Source organism: Coregonus lavaretus (assembly GCF_964263955.1).
Source record: "Coregonus lavaretus genome assembly, chromosome: 22".
Classification (NCBI taxonomy): Eukaryota; Metazoa; Chordata; class Actinopteri; order Salmoniformes; family Salmonidae; genus Coregonus; species Coregonus lavaretus.
The window spans coordinates 11,578,928-11,599,087 of record NC_140009.1 but is presented as its reverse complement, the minus strand read 5'-3'; the positions used below and the strand labels follow the sequence as shown (position 1 = coordinate 11,599,087).

At 43.4% G+C, this 20,160-nt stretch overlaps 1 protein-coding gene across 1 annotated transcript in view; it reads right to left on the bottom strand.

The window, feature by feature from the left end:
• Positions 1-5,125: 5,125 nt before the first annotated feature.
• The window catches only part of LOC311149610 (beta-1,4-galactosyltransferase 5-like), a 51,594-nt gene continuing 36,559 nt past the window's right edge, over positions 5,126-20,160 (bottom strand). The window contains exons 2-9 of the mRNA XM_084186784.1: positions 17,432-17,551; positions 11,106-11,219; positions 10,394-10,521; positions 9,110-9,226; positions 8,752-8,939; positions 8,453-8,575; positions 6,398-6,499; positions 5,126-5,934 (exon numbers count right to left, since the gene is read on the bottom strand). Coding sequence (XP_084042910.1) covers positions 5,784-5,934; positions 6,398-6,499; positions 8,453-8,575; positions 8,752-8,939; positions 9,110-9,226; positions 10,394-10,521; positions 11,106-11,219; positions 17,432-17,551 — 1,043 coding nt within the window. The 3' untranslated portion in view covers positions 5,126-5,783. The remainder of the gene's footprint in view (positions 5,935-6,397; positions 6,500-8,452; positions 8,576-8,751; positions 8,940-9,109; positions 9,227-10,393; positions 10,522-11,105; positions 11,220-17,431; positions 17,552-20,160) is intronic.

Sequence of the window (20,160 nt, the reverse complement as noted above, 5' to 3'; positions counted from 1 at the left end):
CACTTTTTTGGTTACTACATGATTCCATATGTGTTATTTCATAGTTTTGATGTCTTCACTATTATTCTACAATGTAGAAAATAGTAAAAATAAAGAAAAACCCTTGAATGAGTAGTTGTTCTAAAACTTTTGACCGGGAGTGTACATAAACATACATATATACATAGGCACGCACATTCCCCGGGCGCCGATGACATGGACGTCGATTAAGGCAGCCTGCCACACCTCTCTGATTCAGAGGGGTTGAGTTAAATGCGGAAGACACATTGAGTGCATTCAGTTGTGCAACAGATTAGGTATACCCTTTCACACGTTTTTCTGATAAAACCGTCAAAAGCATTGCGTGTCACTGCACGGGGTGTATATAAATGAATGAGCAAATATGACCATATAACACAGTAAAATGCCATGGCATATGTCTCCTAGTGGTTTTAGACGATTTAATGGAGCCAAATGAAAAGGCAGGTGACTGCAGTGGGCTAACCTGAGGAGATGTGCTGCTGCTGATGTTCTAAATGCAGCTCTGTGACCCTCCTCTCACTCCCTTTCTCACACACACTCTGCTGTGACGGATAAGGACACACACACACACACACACACAATTAAACAACCAAAACCTTTGTCCCAGGCACTAATCTGATACAGAACAGCTGTGCAGTGGAGAGACTAGAGTTCTGTTAACAGGAGACATGATCTGGTCTATTTCTCCTAGAGTACTGGGGTGATTGGCTCTGACCACTCCCTCTTCCTCTTCTCCTTACTCCTCCAACTTTCTTCTATTTCTAGCTCTTTTCTGAACCAATGTGTCCCCCCTCACTTCAATCATTTCAGAGCACCCGGACATCGTTTAAAGTTAATTTTATTGGTGTACTTTGACAATAACAACGATGAAAAACTCCATCATACAAATGTTCAATAATCAAAAGATAATAATGCAGATAAACAGACAGACGTAAGGCTGACATCAAGTTTTACAAGTGGCTTCAGATGGCTTCAATTCAAGGAGAAATAAAGTCCTTACAATCAGAGATATATATATAATATAGTCATGTATTTATTCATCTTTTAATTTGCCTTTATACAAAAACACCTTTTGGGGGTGTATAATCTGGAGTTGGTAGCAGTTGGAGTATGGTTTAGGGTCCTTGTTCCATTACTAGTCTATAAGCATATGGTGTTTTTGGCTGATGTAGTTCTCCCTACGCCCTATAAGCAGTGCTTGACTTGGACTGAAATAGGTTCCGGTACTCATTTTGGGTGCCGTTACTGTTCATATTTAGGTGCAGGAGCTCCACAATACTTTTGAGTTAATATTCTATAAAAGGAACAGGAGCTCAAGCAGTAGAACATTTGAGGTGCCGGTACTCGGCTCTGGTGAGCTCCTGCCCAAGTCAAGCACTGCCTATAAGCTACACCTTAACCCTACACCTAAACCTTACCACTTTAGACTACTGAGATGACCCACATCCTCTACTTCATGACAAGGGGAACTATTCCAGAATGCTGATGGGTTCTAATGCTGATGGACTAACCCTCACATTATTCCTTATCTACAATGAGTTGGTAACCAATAACGTGAAAGTGTTTATGTAGCGCTGGATGAGGTTCAGTAGTTCCATGGCACCAGAAAGACCTCAGCGGAGCCTCTAGGTCGTAGGGATTTAAGACCTTTTATTTCTCTTTTCGATAACACAAGACACAATAATATTTACAGAGCGGACATTTATCTTATATGCACCTTTTTCTTCTTCTTCTTCTTCTTCTTCTTCTTCAATTTAAATAGATGTGCTCATAAAAAATTAAAAAGTGTGAAAACACTGAAATAAATTAAAGAGGTTTTTATTAAGGCTTGCCAGTCTGTCAGGGCGTCGGTGCTCATCTCTGAGACGACTAGCCTCCATGATTATCCAGTCTGCTACATGTACGTCTAGACAGAATAATAACAGAGGCTAGCCATACCAGGGATGAGCAGCGCTGGGCCCTTCATTTGGACTGGCACAGAATGGATCAGATCATGGCTCTGCTAGGTCAGAGAGGAGCCTGACAAGATTGGGGCGTTGCAGCACAGGGACACACCTGGCTGAGCTCTGGGCTTACAACACTGACACAGGATCAGTTAGAACAACAATCTAAACCCCATTGTCTTCCGGCAGATGGAGTCTTTCTAACGGGACATGCCGTTAGACGGTCGTTGCGCTATCTGATGGAAGACAATGCCTAAACCAAGGTGCCCCCAGTCCTTGAGAGCTGTAGCACTGTAAAGAGAAAACCAATGTCACTGGTTCAAGGCAAAGGAACAGAACCAGTGGCTGCAGGCCTCGAGGTCTGGGCTGGGGTTAACTCAGAACTGACAGACAGCAGGGGGATTCACACCCAGGCCTCAGGTCAGCACTACTGCAGGGTTTTACTCCTCTCCTCCTCCAGCAGTACTAGAAACCTTAGGGCTCGAATCGGAACACTCCGGCCTACAAACTCAGCCTCTCTGAACAGATCAGAGCTTGACAACAAACAAAATCTAAATATTTACAAACAAAAACAACATTTGTAAATGACACCTGGGCCCCTGGCATTGACAGGCTCTGCCATTTCAATCAAACACACTCGAAGAGGAAGACTTTAGAAAACTAGCAGCTAATGTCAACAACTCTCCACTAAGCACCTCCAATGTGATTGGCTACAGTAGGTAAGTAAACACATGCTTCTAGTTGGGTGACATTAAAAAGAGGAATGATGAACCAATAAGAGGAGTACTTCCTGTAGCTATCTACACACAGGATTGGTTCCCAGCTAGCACGTAGTGAGTAACACCCCCAATCGAAGGGCAAGCAGATCAGCACCATTGATTATCGATCAGGAAATGGAAGGTGCTTAGTGGGAGGAAGTGACTTTATGATTAAGAGTCTTCCTCTTCCTGTGGATGTCACACAAAATGGCCTCTATGCCTGTTCAGCTGATTAATAAACATGTCAAATCCCAAATTAACCCCTAGATCCTAATCTCTATGCACTTGTGTAGAGCCGAAAGGATTGGACAGGTGTAAGCAATATGGCAGACATTCCAACTAGCATATTAAAAGGCATGGTGGAGCAGTTACCATTTTGCTAATTGTTTCAGATCTAAGTGCATAGAGTTTAGGGGCAGGGGTTGATTTGGAACATCCTTCCACACAGGTTGAACTTTCAATCTCACACCAATTTCACAACTACAAGTTTCAGTGCTTCTAACACAGCCTGTCTCACAGCAAGTATTCTACTGAATCATCATCATCATCATCATCACCACAATATCAACCACAACAAAATCAATCAACCACAGGAAGTCATCTTTAAAAGATTAAATAAATAAAAGGAGGTCCTGCCTCCATCATATTATCATGGGAACACAAAAAAAACATTTTTTCCCAAATGATAAATCTGAAGAAAGTCAATGTTTTGACAAGGCGATGTGTGTGAAATGAAGTAGTTGTACAGTATATGGAAGCTATGGAGACGGAGAGAGACGTGGAGGGGCCGGTGTGTTGGAATATAGGGCGTTAAACAAAGACAACAGTAGGACCACATTTGATGTTACTTCAGTACTGTGACAAAACAAATTCACTCAAACACTGCCAAACACACACACACTCTAGCACACCCACACACACGTATGTATGGTGGTATTATAAATGTTGTACTGTAGAGGTGTAGTGCTGTAATAATGTTATATGATGTACTGTTTTATTTTTGTTTTTGCCTTAATTTGTTTGGACCCCAGGAAGAGTTGCCTTGGCAGCAGCTAATGGAGATCCTTAATAAGTACAAATACAAAAATACACATAAACACACGAGAAGAGGACGAAGGGCTGGAATTGCTCAAGATATTCTGTGCGGTGAATGCGTCTTCAGCTTACATTACTTAGTGAGGTATTATGTACCATACCACCCAAACACAAAAGCCAGTATTCAGACTGTTCCCACACACAGACATACACACAGGCTAAAGATGAACTGCTTGCTAATGACTTAATCTGTGGCTGCAGTTCCTTTCTGACCTTAGAGCAGTGCCTAAGGGCAACGTCCTCATAGTCCAGCAGGATGGGGTGGGTGGGACAGGGCTGGAAAGCGATGCCAGTGTCTAACCAACGTCAGAATAACATTACACGAAGCAGCTGCAAACACAGTGCAGTGTCTTTAAATAGACACTAGTGAAAGATAAAATGGTAATACGTGTTTATCTTTTTTGATATTGCCTCTGTAGGCGCCATCTCAAATGACCCTATAGGTGAATAAACATTGATGTTTAGGGTAAAGGTGATAGAAACAAACATCATTAAACTGCATGACATAAGGTAAACAGTGAACATTTCAGTTTAGTTCAAAGCAGTGAAAACAGGATGCTGACAAGCCCATGTGCATAGCTTTCCCTCTCTCTCTCTCACACACATTCACCCACACACTGTATTGTCAAAGATGATCAATTTCTGACTTGCTAGGCTAGTATGTTTGTTTAGCTAAAGGTGTGTCTACTGTGCAGTTTGCTGTGTACTGATACTGAGGTCCCTGACCAGTCAGCCACTCTGCACACAAGTCAGTCTCAAGCTAATTTGTATACCTTTGTCCACAGCAGGTGTGCACGTGTGATGCACACACTCAGACATACACTAGAACAACGATCCCTCCCCCCCTCTCTCTCTCTCCTCCCCTCTCTCCCTCCCCCTCTCTCCCTCTCCTCCCCCTCTCCCCCCTCCTCTCTCTCCCCCTCCCCCTCTCTCCCCCTCCCCCTCTCTCCCCCTCTCTCTCTCCACCCCTCTCTCCCTACCCCCCTCTCCCTCTCCCTCTCTCCCCTCCCTACCCCTCTCTCCCTCTCCCTCTCTCCCCTCCCTACCCCTCTCTCCCTCCTCCCCTCTCTCCCTCCCCCTCTCTCTCTCCCCCCTCCCTACCCCTCTCTCACTACCCCTCCCTCTCTCTCTCCCTACCTCTCTCTCTCTCCCTACCCCTACCCCTCTCTCTCTCTCTCTCCCTACCCCTCTCTCTCTCTCTCTCCCTACCCCCCTACCCCTCTCTCCCTCTCCCTACCCCTCTCCCTACCCCTCTCTCCCTACCCCTCTCCCTACCCCTCTCTCCCTACCCCTCTCTCCCTACCCCTCTCTCCCTACCTCTCTCTCGTCGTCGTCAATGCATACTGCGTAAGTTTGGCATGTCCTACACAGAGCCAGCTGTGAGGACCTACTCTGTGTGTCTGTTTTTCACAGGTTTAATATATCAATGAAAATATTCAGTGCAAGGTCAAATTAAAATCGAAGCCTAGGGACCGTGTCGGCAGATTTGTGTGTGTCTGTGTGTGTACAAACTAACTCACTAAGCCACATACACACTAGTAAACTACACTACTGTCCTCTCCACACCACGGCCATATAGAGGGAATGTGTTCCGGTTGCCATTATGGTTACGGTTGCCATTGTCTCCATGAGTGAATTAATGACTTACTGAACAAATTAATGAAATAATGAATGCTAAAGGCCAAAATGGTGTGGAAGGCAGGTGGAGACAGAAGAGTAGAGAAGCTCGGATGATAGAAGCGATGGATGGACCATGGCACAAAACGAGTGCGGCTTTCTCCTTTCTCTTACACGTCACAAGGATTGATCAATCAACACCGTTCTGCATGTCTCCTTTTTTGCTTAAAAAAACAGAATCAAAGTAAATTAACTAAAAAGTCCAAAGCAGTGCTGTGACTGGTGAGCTATGGCTGACGTCCATAATGACTTAGTTTCTCAGAGGGCTGTGCGGCCCGCTGCTTCCTGGTCAGTTGTAGTCCGCTACAGGGGCTAGCTTTCTGCTCAGGCTGACTGATATGTTGGTGTAGAGAGGCCTCCGGGACACTAAGGGGGAGTACTGCAGGTTGTTGAGCCCATCCAGACTCTGTCTCTCCTTAGAACGCCGCAGAAGTGTGTACCTGGGAGGGCAGAAAAAAAGAGAGGGATCAGAAAGAGGAGGATGAAGTCTACTGGCCTCCAGCCTAGATGCTGGTCCAAGGCCAGTTTTGGTCCCAGAGAAGATGAAGTAGAAGATACCAGCAGGAAGTTATGGTAGACTATTGGGAAACACCCCAGGTTTACGATGGCTCAATTTGACCTGTTTGACCAGAGTAACTGCAGACTTGTAAAATATGTTAAGTATTTAGGAATGTGAGAAGAGAGGGTCTGCTTGGAATGTAGCTCCCAAGCAAGTCACATGCAAAGTCTTTGGAGGAGTAGAGAAATCCCTCAAAGCCACTAACTCTGACTCTTCATGTGACTGGCTCACATGGGCCTGGGCTACATTCCTCTCACAAACACCCTCTTTATCCAAATCCCCAAGTATCACCGGGGATGTGTGTTAGTTTACTAGAGTGGTGTGTGTGTGTGTGTGTGACTAACCTTCCCAGGAACTGCACCTCTCCACGGTGGTGGTGTGGGATGGACATGTAGCGACCCAACTCTCCCTGCGGCCGACTGACCGTGTAGTTAGCATACTGTACCCTGTCACACACACAGTAACACTACAGTCACACACTCACAACGGCATGGTAGAAACAGAATTCAAACACACAGCACAAACTCTACAGTACATATTGTAGTCAGTGATTGTGTAAAGCTTGGGGCGCAGTACACAGCTGCTTCAGTGGGAGGGGACTCTGAGTCCTGTGTGTGTGTGTGTTGAGGGAGGGGCTAAGAAGAGTGCCTGCTGTGTGTGTGTGTTGAGGGAGGGGCTAAGAAGAGTGCCTGCTGTGTGTGTGTGTGTGTGTTGAGGGAGGGGCTAAGAAGAGTGCCTGCTGTGTGTGTGTGTTGAGGGAGGGGCTAAGAAGAGTGCCTGCTGTGTGTGTGTGTGTTGAGGGAGGTGCTAAGAAGAGTGCCTGCTGTGTGTGTGTGTTGAGGGAGGGGCTAAGAAGAGTGCCTGCTGTGTGTGTGTGTTGAGGGAGGGGCTAAGAAGAGTGCCTGCTGTGTGTGTGTGTGTGTGTTGAGGGAGGGGCTAAGAAGAGTGCCTGCTGTGTGTGTGTGTTGAGGGAGGGGCTAAGAAGAGTGCCTGCTGTGTGTGTGTGTGTTGAGGGAGGTGCTAAGAAGAGTGCCTGCTGTGTGTGTGTGTTGAGGGAGGGGCTAAGAAGAGTGCCTGCTGTGTGTGTGTGTGTTGAGGGAGGGGCTAAGAAGAGTGCCTGCTGTGTGTGTGTGTGTTGAGGGAGGTGCTAAGAAGAGTGCCTGCTGTGTGTGTGTGTTGAGGGAGGGGCTAAGAAGAGTGCCTGCTGTGTGTGTGTGTTGAGGGAGGGGCTAAGAAGAGTGCCTGCTGTGTGTGTGTGTTGAGGGAGGGGCTAAGAAGAGTGCCTGCTGTGTGTCCAACACGGTCTCACTGGAGATTTACACGTTTATCCACATTTCATCAAACGTCAAATTTCGAAGTTGTTCCAAATATCAAATTTATAAGGTTAAGGTTTTGGATACGGTTAAAACATTAAGTTTAGGCACTCATTCCGAATGGTTAAGGTAAAGGTTAAGGCAGTGGTATTCAAACTTTTTCTGGGGACCCCCTTTTTCCCCCAATAATTTCTTGCGACCCCACCCCACCTCAAATCTAATGACACAACCTTAAGAAAATAAGTACATTTCGATTTTTACATCAACAAATAACCTTCAATTAATTGCATTTTCATCTGTTATCAAAATGAAAAGAAACCAATAAATACATTTACTCAATAACATTGTATCTTTCAAATTATCTTTCTCAAAAACGTTTGTAAATTGTCCCATATACTAATATGTACTGTGACCCCACTGAAGTTACCCCACGACACCACTAGGGGTTGCAACCCCAACTTTGAATTCCACTGGGTTTAGGTTTGGGATAGGGTTAAACAATGTCACTATCGACAGCACTATCGACAGCCTCGCACTGTAAACCTGTTACAGGGGACAGGGAGTGTGTATGGAGGTGTGTGTGTAGGGAGGAAGGTTGTGTTTTTATGGGGGAAAGGGCTGAGGCATCATGATACTGAGTCGGGTGTGTTACTGATAATAATAATAATAAGCCATTTAGCAGACGCTTTTATCCAAAGCGACTTACAGTCATGTGTGCATACATTTTTGTGTATGGGTGGTCCCGGGGATCGAACCCACTACCCTGGCGTTACAAGCGCCGTGCTCTACCAGCTGAGCTACAGAGGATCACAGATGGGGAGGAAGTGTGTGTGTGTGTGTGTGTGTACCGTCTATGTTCTGTGTGTGTGCGTGCGTGTGCTGTATGTGTGTGTGTGTGTGTGTGTGTGTGTGCTGAGTGCGTGTGTGTGTGTGTGTGTGCTGAGTGCGTGTGTGCTGAGTGTGTGTGTGTGCTGTCTATGTTCTGTTTGAGTACAGGAAGTAATGCTGATAATAGCACACAACAGGGTGTACTATTGATAAAAAGGGAGGAGTGAAGTGTGTGGGTATGGTGGGCGTTCTCCTCACCTGTTCCAAAGGTCGTCATCCTCTCCTCCCCAGCCCCAGAATGCATTGGGAAAGCCATTGATCTTGGTGAACTGTTCCACTGTCAGACCACTGACGCCACCAAAGAACTCATTGTACGGAAGCCTAGAGGACACACACACACACACACACACACACACAGCATTACACACATATCTAAGAAATAGTTAGGAGAAACCTGGACAACTCCAACTAATGGCAAAATAATGTGTGTATGTGTGTGCGCATGCGTGCGTGTGTTCGTGTGTGCGTGCGTGTTTGAAAATGTGTGTGAGACTCACATGTAGGAGTACTTGTTGAGTTTGACAGCGAAGTGGCGAGGCATGTCTCCACAGCCGTAGTAGTTCCTGTCGTTCTCCAGCATGTGGTCTACATCGTGGAACACCATACAGTCCCAGTCCAGGTCCCGCATCGCTTCCCGGAAGCCCACGTTAAACAACATGGCCCTATTGAAGGGCTCACTTCCAACCTAGGAGGAGAGAAGGGGAGGGAGGGAGGGAGAGAAAGAGGTTATCCAGTGACACACACATACCCAAGCAGTTCTGTGGTTATCCAGTGACCCACACATACCCAAGCAGTTCTGTGGTTATCCAGTGACCCACACATACCCAAGCAGTGTGTGTGTGTGTGTGTGTTTACCTGCTCTACAACATAGAAGGCGAACTGTAGCCTCTGTTTCTGTAGTGCTGGTACCAGGTGTCTGAGCAAGATGGGCAGGTGCTCATGGCGGTTCCGGAATGGGACCAGTATCGCCACCTAGGGACAGGGAGGGGAACAACATTGTTACACACGTCAGATAACGCACAACCACTAAAGAAGTAAGGAAGAAGGTATTTCTTAATTATTTCAACAGGCCTTTCGGAAATACAATTTCACACAATCAGATATGGCATCTATTGATCATAGCATGGGGATAGGTGGATTGAAGGTCACCCTGGAGAGTGCCAACTAAATGCTTTCCCTGGTTTTTAGAAGAGTTAATCTTAGTAGCAGCTGCAGCTTTAAAGAGATTCTCCGGTACTTTTATATACTTCTTAGCCAGTAGTTCTGAAAGTAGCGCTCACGAGCCAAAAGTGATCCCGGAAAATTGCGTACTTGTGCAGAGATGTGCACCACGTCATTGCTGTCTCGCTCTGCTGTGTTTGCATCTTGTTAGCTGTCACTCAAATGGCGAGGGGCTGAAGCTCATTGGCTGGAACTCGAATTGCTAAGGGGCTGGCCCATGTGGGGGAACATGTAGGGAAAATGGCGCAGCACAGCTTCCAGTAAAACAGTTGCTTTCAAACTAGGGATTACGTTGCTAATTGAGGTAAGGCAGTAATTATTCTCAGAGATTATGCATGTATGAACTACACATTGACAAATCCAGCCCAAAGCAGTAGGTTTAAAAAATACTTAGTAATCGCCAAAGTTCTAGGGCATGTCTGTAAGTTTCCTTTGAGCTTGAGTAGGGAAATGGAGATGTCAACCATCAAACCCCCTCCGGCTTGGAGTGTTGTTTCCTCTGTCAATCAGCTGTCTGATTCTAGACACACACTTCCTGCAGAAACAGTGTCTGGTTCACACACACATCTAGTTGGAATTTAGTGTCACTGTTTGGCTGCTCAACATACCTCAGCTGTTTTGCGACTGTGTTTGATTGTGTGTTTGTGTACCTCCATTTCATTGAGAGAAAGTTAGACATGGGAGGAATGTAGAGCTGGCTGCACACTCTTCAAGTGCAATATAGATTTCCAGTTCCATTTTAAAGACTAATAACTGCATTATCCAGGGCTGATGCATTGATCCAGAGTCGACTGTACAGTACAGTGTCTCCATCAGAGTCCCATACAGGCTACATGCAGGTGGAGGTGCAGTATGACCGTGCTGTTGTGGTGTGTGTGTGTGTGTGTGTTTGCTGGACTGCTCCAATCACTAACTCACCTTCCAGCGTGGGACACAGTCCCTGGGCTTCCAGTAGCCCCCCAGGGTCATGCTAGGCTCAGCATTCAACAGAACCTTCTCCACATCCTCCAGAGCTATCTCACTCATATTCACCTCCAGCCTCCCCTCTGAGAGAGAGAGAGAGAGAGAGAGAGAGAGAGTTAAATAGAGAGATCAACTCTGAAAGAACAGGCCAGCCCTCAACCACGTATACACTCGTAAGACTAAATTAACTGACATTCAAGCACTGAGGTAACAGTCCTTCACTGGCTGGGGAGCACAAAGCTCATAATATAACTCTATAGGTATAAAATACCAGTCTCTTTGTGAAGAAACTCTTTGAAAGTAGTGCTTGAAATAAATCAAACCTGTTTACACAGCGACTAGCTAATGGTTAGAGGTCAATAGTCTAGTGTGTGTGTGTGTTTGTGGTTTTACTGTCCTTGTGAGAACCAGAAGTCCTCACAAGGATAGTAAAACAAGGAAAATTCAAACAAGTGGGGACATTTGCCCGTACCCACAAGGAAGAAGGATATTGTAGGCTTAGGTTTAGGGTTACAATAGGGTTAGAATTAAGGGTTAGGTTTAGGGTTAGGAGTTAGGGATTTGGGGTTAAGGTTAGGGAAAATCTGATTTTTAATGGGAATCAATTGTTTTTTTCCACACAAGGATAGTAAAACAAACGTGTGTGTGTGTGTGTATTTCTACTCACTCATGGAGGGCAGTCTCTCTGGGCAGATCTGTGAGGGCAGATAGGTGAAGCTGTTGGGGAGGTATGTGGTGGGCGGCACATCACTCTCACTCAGGTTGAAGTCATAGGCATAATCTGGTCACAGACAGAAGGATAAATCATCAATGGCCTGACCTAAACACATCTCGGCTACTGCCAGTGTGTTGCTCAGTGTTAATAGTCCGGATTGAGGGTTCCATCAATGTAATTGTCTGCATCATTTCCAATCCCCATATATTATTATATTTTTTAATATATTATATATATACAAATATAATAATATGGGGATATATATATACACACACAGTTGAAGTCGGAAGTTTACATACACCTTAGCCAAATACATTTAAACTCAGTTTTTCACAATTCCTGACATTTAATCCTAGTAAAAAGTCCCTGTCTTAGGTCAGTTAGGATCACCACTTTATTTTAAGAATGTGAAATGTCAGAATAATAGTAGAGAGAATGATTTATTTCAGCTTTTATTTATTTCATCACATTCCCAGTGGGTCATAAGTTTACATACACTCAATTAGTATTTGTTAGCATTGCCTTTAAATTGTTTAACTTGGGTCAAACGTTTTGGGTAGCCTTCCACAAGCTTCCTACAATAAGATGTCTTGAGATATTGCTTCAATATATATCCACATCATTTTCCTTCCTCATGATGCCATCTATTTTGTGACGTGCACCAGTCCCTCCTGCAGCAAAGCACCCCCACAGCATGATGCTGCCACCCCCGTGCTTCACGGTTGGGATGGTGTTCTTCGGCTTGCAACATCCCCCTTTTTCCTCCAAACATAACGATGGTCATTATGGCCAAACAGTTCTATTTTTGTTTCATCAGACCAGAGGACATTTCTCCAAAAAGTACTTATCTTTGTCCCCATGTGCAGTTGCAAACTGTGTCGGGCTTTTTTATGGCGGTTTTGAAGCAGTGGCTTCTTCCTTGCTGAGCTGCCTTTCAGGTGATGTCAATAAAGGACTTGTTTTACTGTGGATATAGATAATTTTGTACTTGTTTCCTCCAGCATCTTCACAAGGTCCTTTGCTGTTGTTCTGGGATTGATTTGCACTTTTCGCACCAAAGTACGTTCATCTCTAGGAGACAGAACGCGTCTCCTTCCTGAGCGGTATGACGGCTGCGTGGTCCCATGGTGTTTATACTTGCGTACTATTGTTTGTACAGATGTACGTGGTACCTTCAGGCGTTTAGAAATTGCTCCCAAGGATGAACCAGACTTGTGGAGGTCTAAAAAAAGTTTGAGGTCTTGGCTGATTTCTTTTAATTTTCCCATGATGCCAAGCAAAGACTCACCGAGTTTGAAGGTAGGCCTTGAAATACATCCACAGGTACACCTCCAATTGACTCAAATTATGTCAATAAGCCTATCAGTAACATCTAAAGCCATGACATAATTTTCTGGAATTTTCCAAGCTGCTTAAAGGCACAGTCAACTTATTGTATGTAAACTTCTGACCCACTGGAATTGTGATACAGTGAATTATAAGTGAAATAATCTGTCTGTAAACAATTGTTGGAAAAATTACTTGTGTCATGCACAAAGTAGATGGCCTAACAGACTTGCCAAAACTATAGTTTGTAAACAAGACATTTGTGGAGTGGTTGAAAAACAAGTTTTAATGTGTATGTAAACCTAAGTGTATGTAAACTTTCGACTTCAACTGTATATGTATATATATATATATATATATATATATATATATATATATATATATATATATATATATATATATATATATATATATATATATATATATATATATATATATATATATATATATATATATATATATACACACACATTGAGGGAAAAAAGTATTTGATCCCCTGCTGATTTTGTATGTTTGCCCACTGACAAAGACATGATCAGTCTATAATTTTTATGTTAGGTTTATTTGAACAGTGAGAGACAGAATAACAACAACAAAAAATCCAGAAAAACGCATATCAAAAATGTTATAAATTGATTTGCATTTTAATGAGGGAAATAAGTATTTGACCCCTCTGCAAAACATGATTTAGTACTTGGTGGCAAAACCCTTGTTGGCAATCACAGAGGTCAGAAATTTCTTGTAGTTGGCCACCAGGTTTGCACACATCTCAGAAGGGATTTTGTTCCACTCCTCTTTGCAGATATTCTCCAAGTCATTAAGGTTGAGGCTGATGTTTGGCAACTCGAACCTTCAGCTCCCTCCACAGATTTTCTATGGGATTAAGGTCTGGAGACTGGCTAGGCCACTCCAGGACCTTAATGTGCTTCTTCTTGAGCCACTCCTTTGTTGCCTTGGCCGTGTGTTTTGGGTCATTGTCATGCTGGAATACCCATCCACGACCCATTTTCAATGCCCTGGCTGAGGGAAGGAGGTTCTCACCCAAGATTTGACGGTACATGGCCCCATCCATCGTCCCTTTGATGCGGTGAAGTTGTCCTGTCCCCTTAGCAGAAAAACACCCCCAAAGCATAACGTTTCCACCTCCATGTTTGACGGTGGGGATGGTGTTCTTGGGGTCATAGGCAACATTCCTCCTCCTCCAAAAACGGCGAGTTGAGTTGATGCCAATGAGGATTTCAGTCCTTCACGGCGTAGTGTGGTACCAATTGTTTTCTTGGTGACTATGGTCCCAGCTGCCTTGAGATCATTGACAAGATCCTCCTGTGTAGTTCTGGGCTGATTCCTCACCGTTCTCATGATCATTGCAACTCCACGAGGTGAGATCTTGCATGGAGCCCCAGGCTGAGGGAGATTGACTGTTCTTTTGTGTTTCTTCCATTTGCGAATAATCGCACCAACTGTTGTCACCTTCTCACCAAGCTGCTTGGCAATGGTCTTGTAGCCCATTCCAGCCTTGTGTAGGTCTACAATCTTGGGCCTGACATCCTTGGAGAGCTATTTGGTCTTGGCCTCCAGACCTTAATCCCATAGAAAATCTGTGGAGGGAGCTGAAGGTTCGAGTTGCCAAACATCAGCCTCGAAACCTTAATGACTTGGAGAAGATCTGCAAAGAGGAGTGGGACAAAATCCCTCATGAGATGTGTGCAAACCTGGTGGCCAACTACAAGAAACGTCTGACCTCTGTGATTGCCAACAAGGGTTTTGCCACCAAGCACTATGTCATGTTTTGCAGAGGGGTCAAATACTTATTTCCCTCATTAAAATGCAAATCAATTTCTAACATTTTTGACATGCGTTTTTCTGGATTTTTTTGTTGTTATTCTGTCTCTCTCTGTTCAAATAAACCTACCATTAAAATTACAGACTGATCATTTCTTTGTCAGTGTGCAAACGTACAAAATCAGCAGGGGATCAAATACTTTTTTCCCCCTCACTGTAATATATATATATATATATATATATATACACACACACACACACACACACACACACACACACACACACACACACACACGTTAATAATGTTTTGTATATGTTTTTGGTGTGTGTGAGAGCTGGGCGTAGCAGTTTAACCACATTAGTTATGCATGTACTTTCCAGACCAACACAACACAACCATGTCTACCCACTGATGTATTTCACATAGTAAGGCCAAAACACAGACACACACAACCCTGTTTAAAACCACTAGCCAAACATTTCCAGTTAAAGAAGAAGCCAGTGCTCTCATTGTGGTGACCAGACCTGGGTTCAAATACATGTGTATTAGAGTACCTGGTATTTTAAATACACAGCCCCAAAAAAGTACTTTTATGGTTATTTGAATGGTTATTTGTAAAAGCCAAATAGTCTACCAAATAGTATTTGACAGTATTTTCAAATAGTTATTTTCAAATACCTGGGTTAAATGCATGGGCGTGTATTTGAGTATCAAATACTTTCCAAGAGTATTTCCTAATACATACACTACCGTTCAAAAAAATGTGGGGTCACTTAGAAATGTCCTTGTTTTCCATGAAAACATACAAGGTTAGAAATAATGATTTTTAATTGAAATAATAATTGTGTCCTTCAAACTTTGCTTTCGTCAAAGAATCCTCCATTTGCAGCAATTACAGCCTTGCAGACCTTTGGCATTCTAGTTGTCATTTTGTTGAGGTAATCTGAAGAGATTTCACTCCATGCTTCCTGAAGCACCTCCCACAAGTTGGATTGGCTTGATGGGCACTTCTTACGTACCATACGGTCAAGCACAACAATTCAATAGGGTTGAGATCCGGTGACTGTGCTAGCCACTCCATTATAGACAGAATACCAGCTGACTGCTTCTTCCCTAAATAGTTATTGCATAGTGTGGAGCTGTGCTTTGGGTCATTGTTGTAGGAGGAAATTGGCTCCAATCAAGCGCCGTCCACAGGGTATGGCATGGCGTTGCAAAATGGAGTGATAGCCTTCCTTCTTCAAGATCCCTTTTACCCTGTACAAATGTCCCACTTTACCACCACCAAAGCACCCACATACCATCACATTGCCTCCACCATGCTTGACAGATGGCATCAAGCACTCCTCCAGCATCTTTTCATTTGGTCTGTGTCTCACAAATGTTCTTCTTTGTGATCCGAACACCTCAAACTTCAATTCGTCTGTCCATAACACTTTTTTCCAATCTTCCTCTGTCCAGTGTCTGTGTTCTTTTGCCCATCTTAATCTTTATTTTTATTGGCCAGTCTGAGATATGGCTTTTTTTTTGCAACTCTGCCTAGAAGATCAGCATCCTGGAGTCGCCTCTTCACTGTTGACGTTGAGACTGGTGTTTTGCGGGTACTATTTAATGAAGCTGCCAGTTGAGGACCTGTGAGGCGCCTGTTTCTCAAACTAGACATTCTAATGTTATGGTCCTCTTGCTCAGTTGTGCACCGGGGCCTCCCACTCCTCTTTCTATTCTGGTTAGAGCCAGTTTGCGCTGTTCTGTGAAGGGAGTAGTACACAGCGTTGTACGAGATCTTCAGTTTCTTGGCAGTTTCTCGCATGGAATAGCCTTCATTTCTCAGAACAAGAGTAGACTGACGAGTTTCAGAAGAAAGTGATTTGTTTCTGGCCATTTTGATTCTGTAATCGAACCCACAATTGCTGATGCTCCAGATACTCAACTAGTCTCAAGAAGGCCAGTTTTATTGCTTCTTTAATCAGCACAACAGTTTTCAGCTGTGCTGACATAATTGCAAAAGGGTTTTCTAATGATCAATTAGCCTTTTAAAATGATAAACTTATATTAGCAAACACAACGTGCCATTGGAACACAGGACTGATGGTTGCTGATAATGGGCCTCTGTCAGGCTTGCGAAATTATTCATCCCCCTTGGCATTTTTCTTATTTTGTTGCCTTACAACCTGGAATTAAAATTGATTTTTGCGGGGTTTGTATCATTTGATTTACACAACATGCCTACCACTTTGAAGATGCAAAATATTTTTTATTGTGAAACAAACAAGAAATAAGACAAAAAAACAGAAAACTTGAGCGTGCATAACTATTCACTGCCCAAAGTCAATACTTTGTAGATCCACGTTTTGCAGCAATTACAGTTGCAAGTTTAAATTTTTACATTTTACATTTTAGTCATTTAGCAGACGTTCTTATCCAGAGCGACATACAGTTAAGTGAGTGCATTTGTATTTTTTATTTTTTTTTCATACAGGCCCCCCGTGGGAATCGAACCCACAACCCTGACGTTGCAAGCGCTATGCTCTACCAACTGAGCTACACAGGGCCTGAATGTTTCTTGGTGTATGTCTCTATAAGCTTGGAACATCTTGCCACTGGGTCCTCAATATAATATGTTTCTAAACACTTCTACATTAATGTGGACGCTACTATGATTACGGATAATCCTGAATGAATAATGATGAGTGAGAAAGACACACAAATATCATACTCCCCCAAAATGCTAACCTCCCATGTTATTGTAATGGTGAGAGGTTAGCATGTCTTGGGGGTATGATATAGGTGCGTCTGACTTTCTCACTCATCATTATTCACAAATCATTCAGGACTATCCGTAATCATGGTAGCATCCACATGAATGTAGAAGTGTTTACAAACATATTATATTAAGGACCTATGTTAGCTGTGTCCTTACATTAAGAACCTGTGTTAGCTGTGACTTGTAAGTTCTGCCCTAACATTAAGAATCTGTGTTAGCTGTGACTTGTAAGTTGTGCCCTAACATTAAGAACCTGTGTTAGCAGTGACTTGTAAGTTGTGCCCTAACATTAAGAACCTGTGTTAGCAGTGACTTGTAAGTTGTGCCCTAACATTAAGAACCTGTGTTAGCAGTGACTTGTAAGTTGTGCCCTAACATTAAGAACCTGTGTTAGATGTGTCTTACCTGTCCCATTGATATTGTAACCACCTCTGACCACCTGCTCTAGAACCTGAGCACCGATGTTCTTCACGTTGTCCTTGATGTGGATCCCTGTGGCCTGCACCATAAACAGGTACTCATTTACTATGGAGAGAGGAGGGAGGGAGGGAGAAACGTTAGTTACTTGATACAGTCATACTGTCCTGCTCTGGCAATATTACCTGCAATTAGGTACATTTTATGCCAAAAAAACATTGAGAAGGAGACATTTAGAAACTACACCACTAAAAGGAATGATGAACTAAGTGTGAACTACAAGTGCAAAAAATAGCCCATATTAACATATGCAGCCTGAGAAACAAAGTCCATGAAGTCAATAACTTGCTTGTAACAGATTACATTCATATTCTGACTATCTCTGAAACTCACTTAGATAATACCTTTGATGATACAGTGGTAGCAATACATGGTTATAACATCTACCGAAAAGACAGAAATGCCAACAGGGGCGGTGTTGCGGTCTATATTCAGAACCACATTCCTGTAAAGCTTAGAGACGATCTCATGTTAAATACTGTTGAAGTAATATGGCTACAGGATAATCTGCCTCACCTAAATCCCATTCTTTTGGGAAGCTGCTATAGACCACCAAGTGCTAACAGTCAGTATCTGGATAACAAGTGTGAAATGCTTGATAATGTATGTGATAAACAGAGAAGTATATTTTCTGGATGGTTTCAATATTAATTGGCTCTCATCAAGCTGCCCACTCAAGAAAAAACCTCAAACTGTAACCAGTGCCTGCAACCTGGTTCAGGTTGTCAGTCAACCTACCAGGGTATTTACAAACAGCACAGGAATTAAATCAACAACATGTATTTAATTCATCTTTACTAATGCTGCAGAAATTTGCTTTAAAAAAACAGTATCCAAATCCATAGGATGTAGTGATCACAATATAGTAGCCATACTGATTTTGTACGCCCTGCTGATTTTGTACGTTTGCCCACTGACAAAGAAATGATCAGTGTATAATTTTGTATAATTTTAATGGTAGGTTTATTTGAACAGTGAGAGACAGAATAACAACAAAAAAATCCAGAAAAACGCATGTCAAAAATGTTATAAATTGATTTGCATTTTAATGAGGGAAATAAGTATTTGACCCCTCTGCAAAACATGACTTAGTACTTGGTGGCAAAACCCTTGTTGGCAATCACAGAGGTCAGACGTTTCTTGTAGTTGGCCACCAGGTTTGCACACATCTCAGGAGGGATTTTGTCCCACTCCTCTTTGCAGATCTTCTCCAAGTCATTAAGGTTTCGAGGCTGACGTTTGGCAACTCAAACCTTCAGCTCCCTCCACAGATTTCCTATGGGATTAAGGTCTGGAGACTGGCTAGGCCACTCCAGGACCTTAATGTGCTTCTTCTTGAGCCACTCCTTTGTTGCCTTGGCCGTGTGTTTTGGGTCATTGTCATGCTGGAATACCCATTTACGACCCATTTTCAATGCCCTGGCTGAGGGAAGGAGGTTCTCACCCAAGATTTGACGGTACATGGCCCCGTCCATCGTCCCTTTGATGCAGTGAAGTTGTCCTGTCCCCTTAGCAGAAAAACACCCCCAAAGCATAATGTTTCCACCTCCATGTTTGACGGTGGGGATGGTGTTCTTGGGGTCATAGACAGCATTCCTCCTCCTCCAAACATGGCGAGTTGAGTTGATGCCAAAGCGCTTAATTTTGGTCTCATCTGACCACAACAATTTCACCCAGTTCTCCTCTGAATCATTCAGATGTTCATTGGCAAACTTCAGATGGGCATGTATTTGTGCTTTCTTGAGCAGGGGGACCTTGCGGGCGCTGCAGGATTTCAGTCCTTCACGGCGTAGTGTGTTACCAATTTTTTTCTTGGTGACTATGGTCCCAGCTGCCTTGAGATCATTGACAAGATCCTCCTGTGTAGTTCTGGGCTGATTCCTCACCGTTCTCATGATCATTGCAACTCCACGAGGTGAGATCTTGCATGGAGCCCCAGGCCGAGGGAGATTGACAGTTATTTTGTGTTTCTTCCATTTGCGAATAATCGCACCAACTGTTGTCACCTTCTCACCAAGCTGCTTGGCGATGGTCTTGTAGCCCATTCCAGCCTTGTGTAGGTCTACAATCTTGTCCCTGACATCCTTGGAGGTAGCTCTTTGGTCTAGGCCATGGTGGAGAGTTTGGAATCTGATTGATTGATCACTTCTGTGGACAGGTGTCTTATATACAGGTAACAAGCTGAGATTAGGAGCACTCCCTTTAAGAGTGTGCTCCTAATATCAGCTCGTTACCTGTATAAAATACACCTGGGAGCCAGAAATCTTTCTGATTGAGAGGGGGTCAAATACTTATTTCCCTCATTAAAATGCAAATCAAAGTAGAAGATTTTTGACATGCGTCTTTCTGGATTTTTTTGTTGTTATTCTGTCTCTCACTGTTCAAATAAACCTACCATTAAAATTATAGACTGATCATATCTTTGTCAGTGGGCAAACGTACAAAATCAGCAGGGGATCAAATACTTTTTTCCCCTCACTGTATCTAGGAAAACCAAAGTTCCAAAGGCTGGGCCTAATATAGTGTATAAGAGGTCATACAATACGTTTTGTAGTAATTCATATGTTGATGATGTAAAGAATATTTGCTGCTCTGTGGTGAGTAATGAGGAGCAACCAGACGCTGCACTTTACACATTTATGAAATTGCTTATTCCA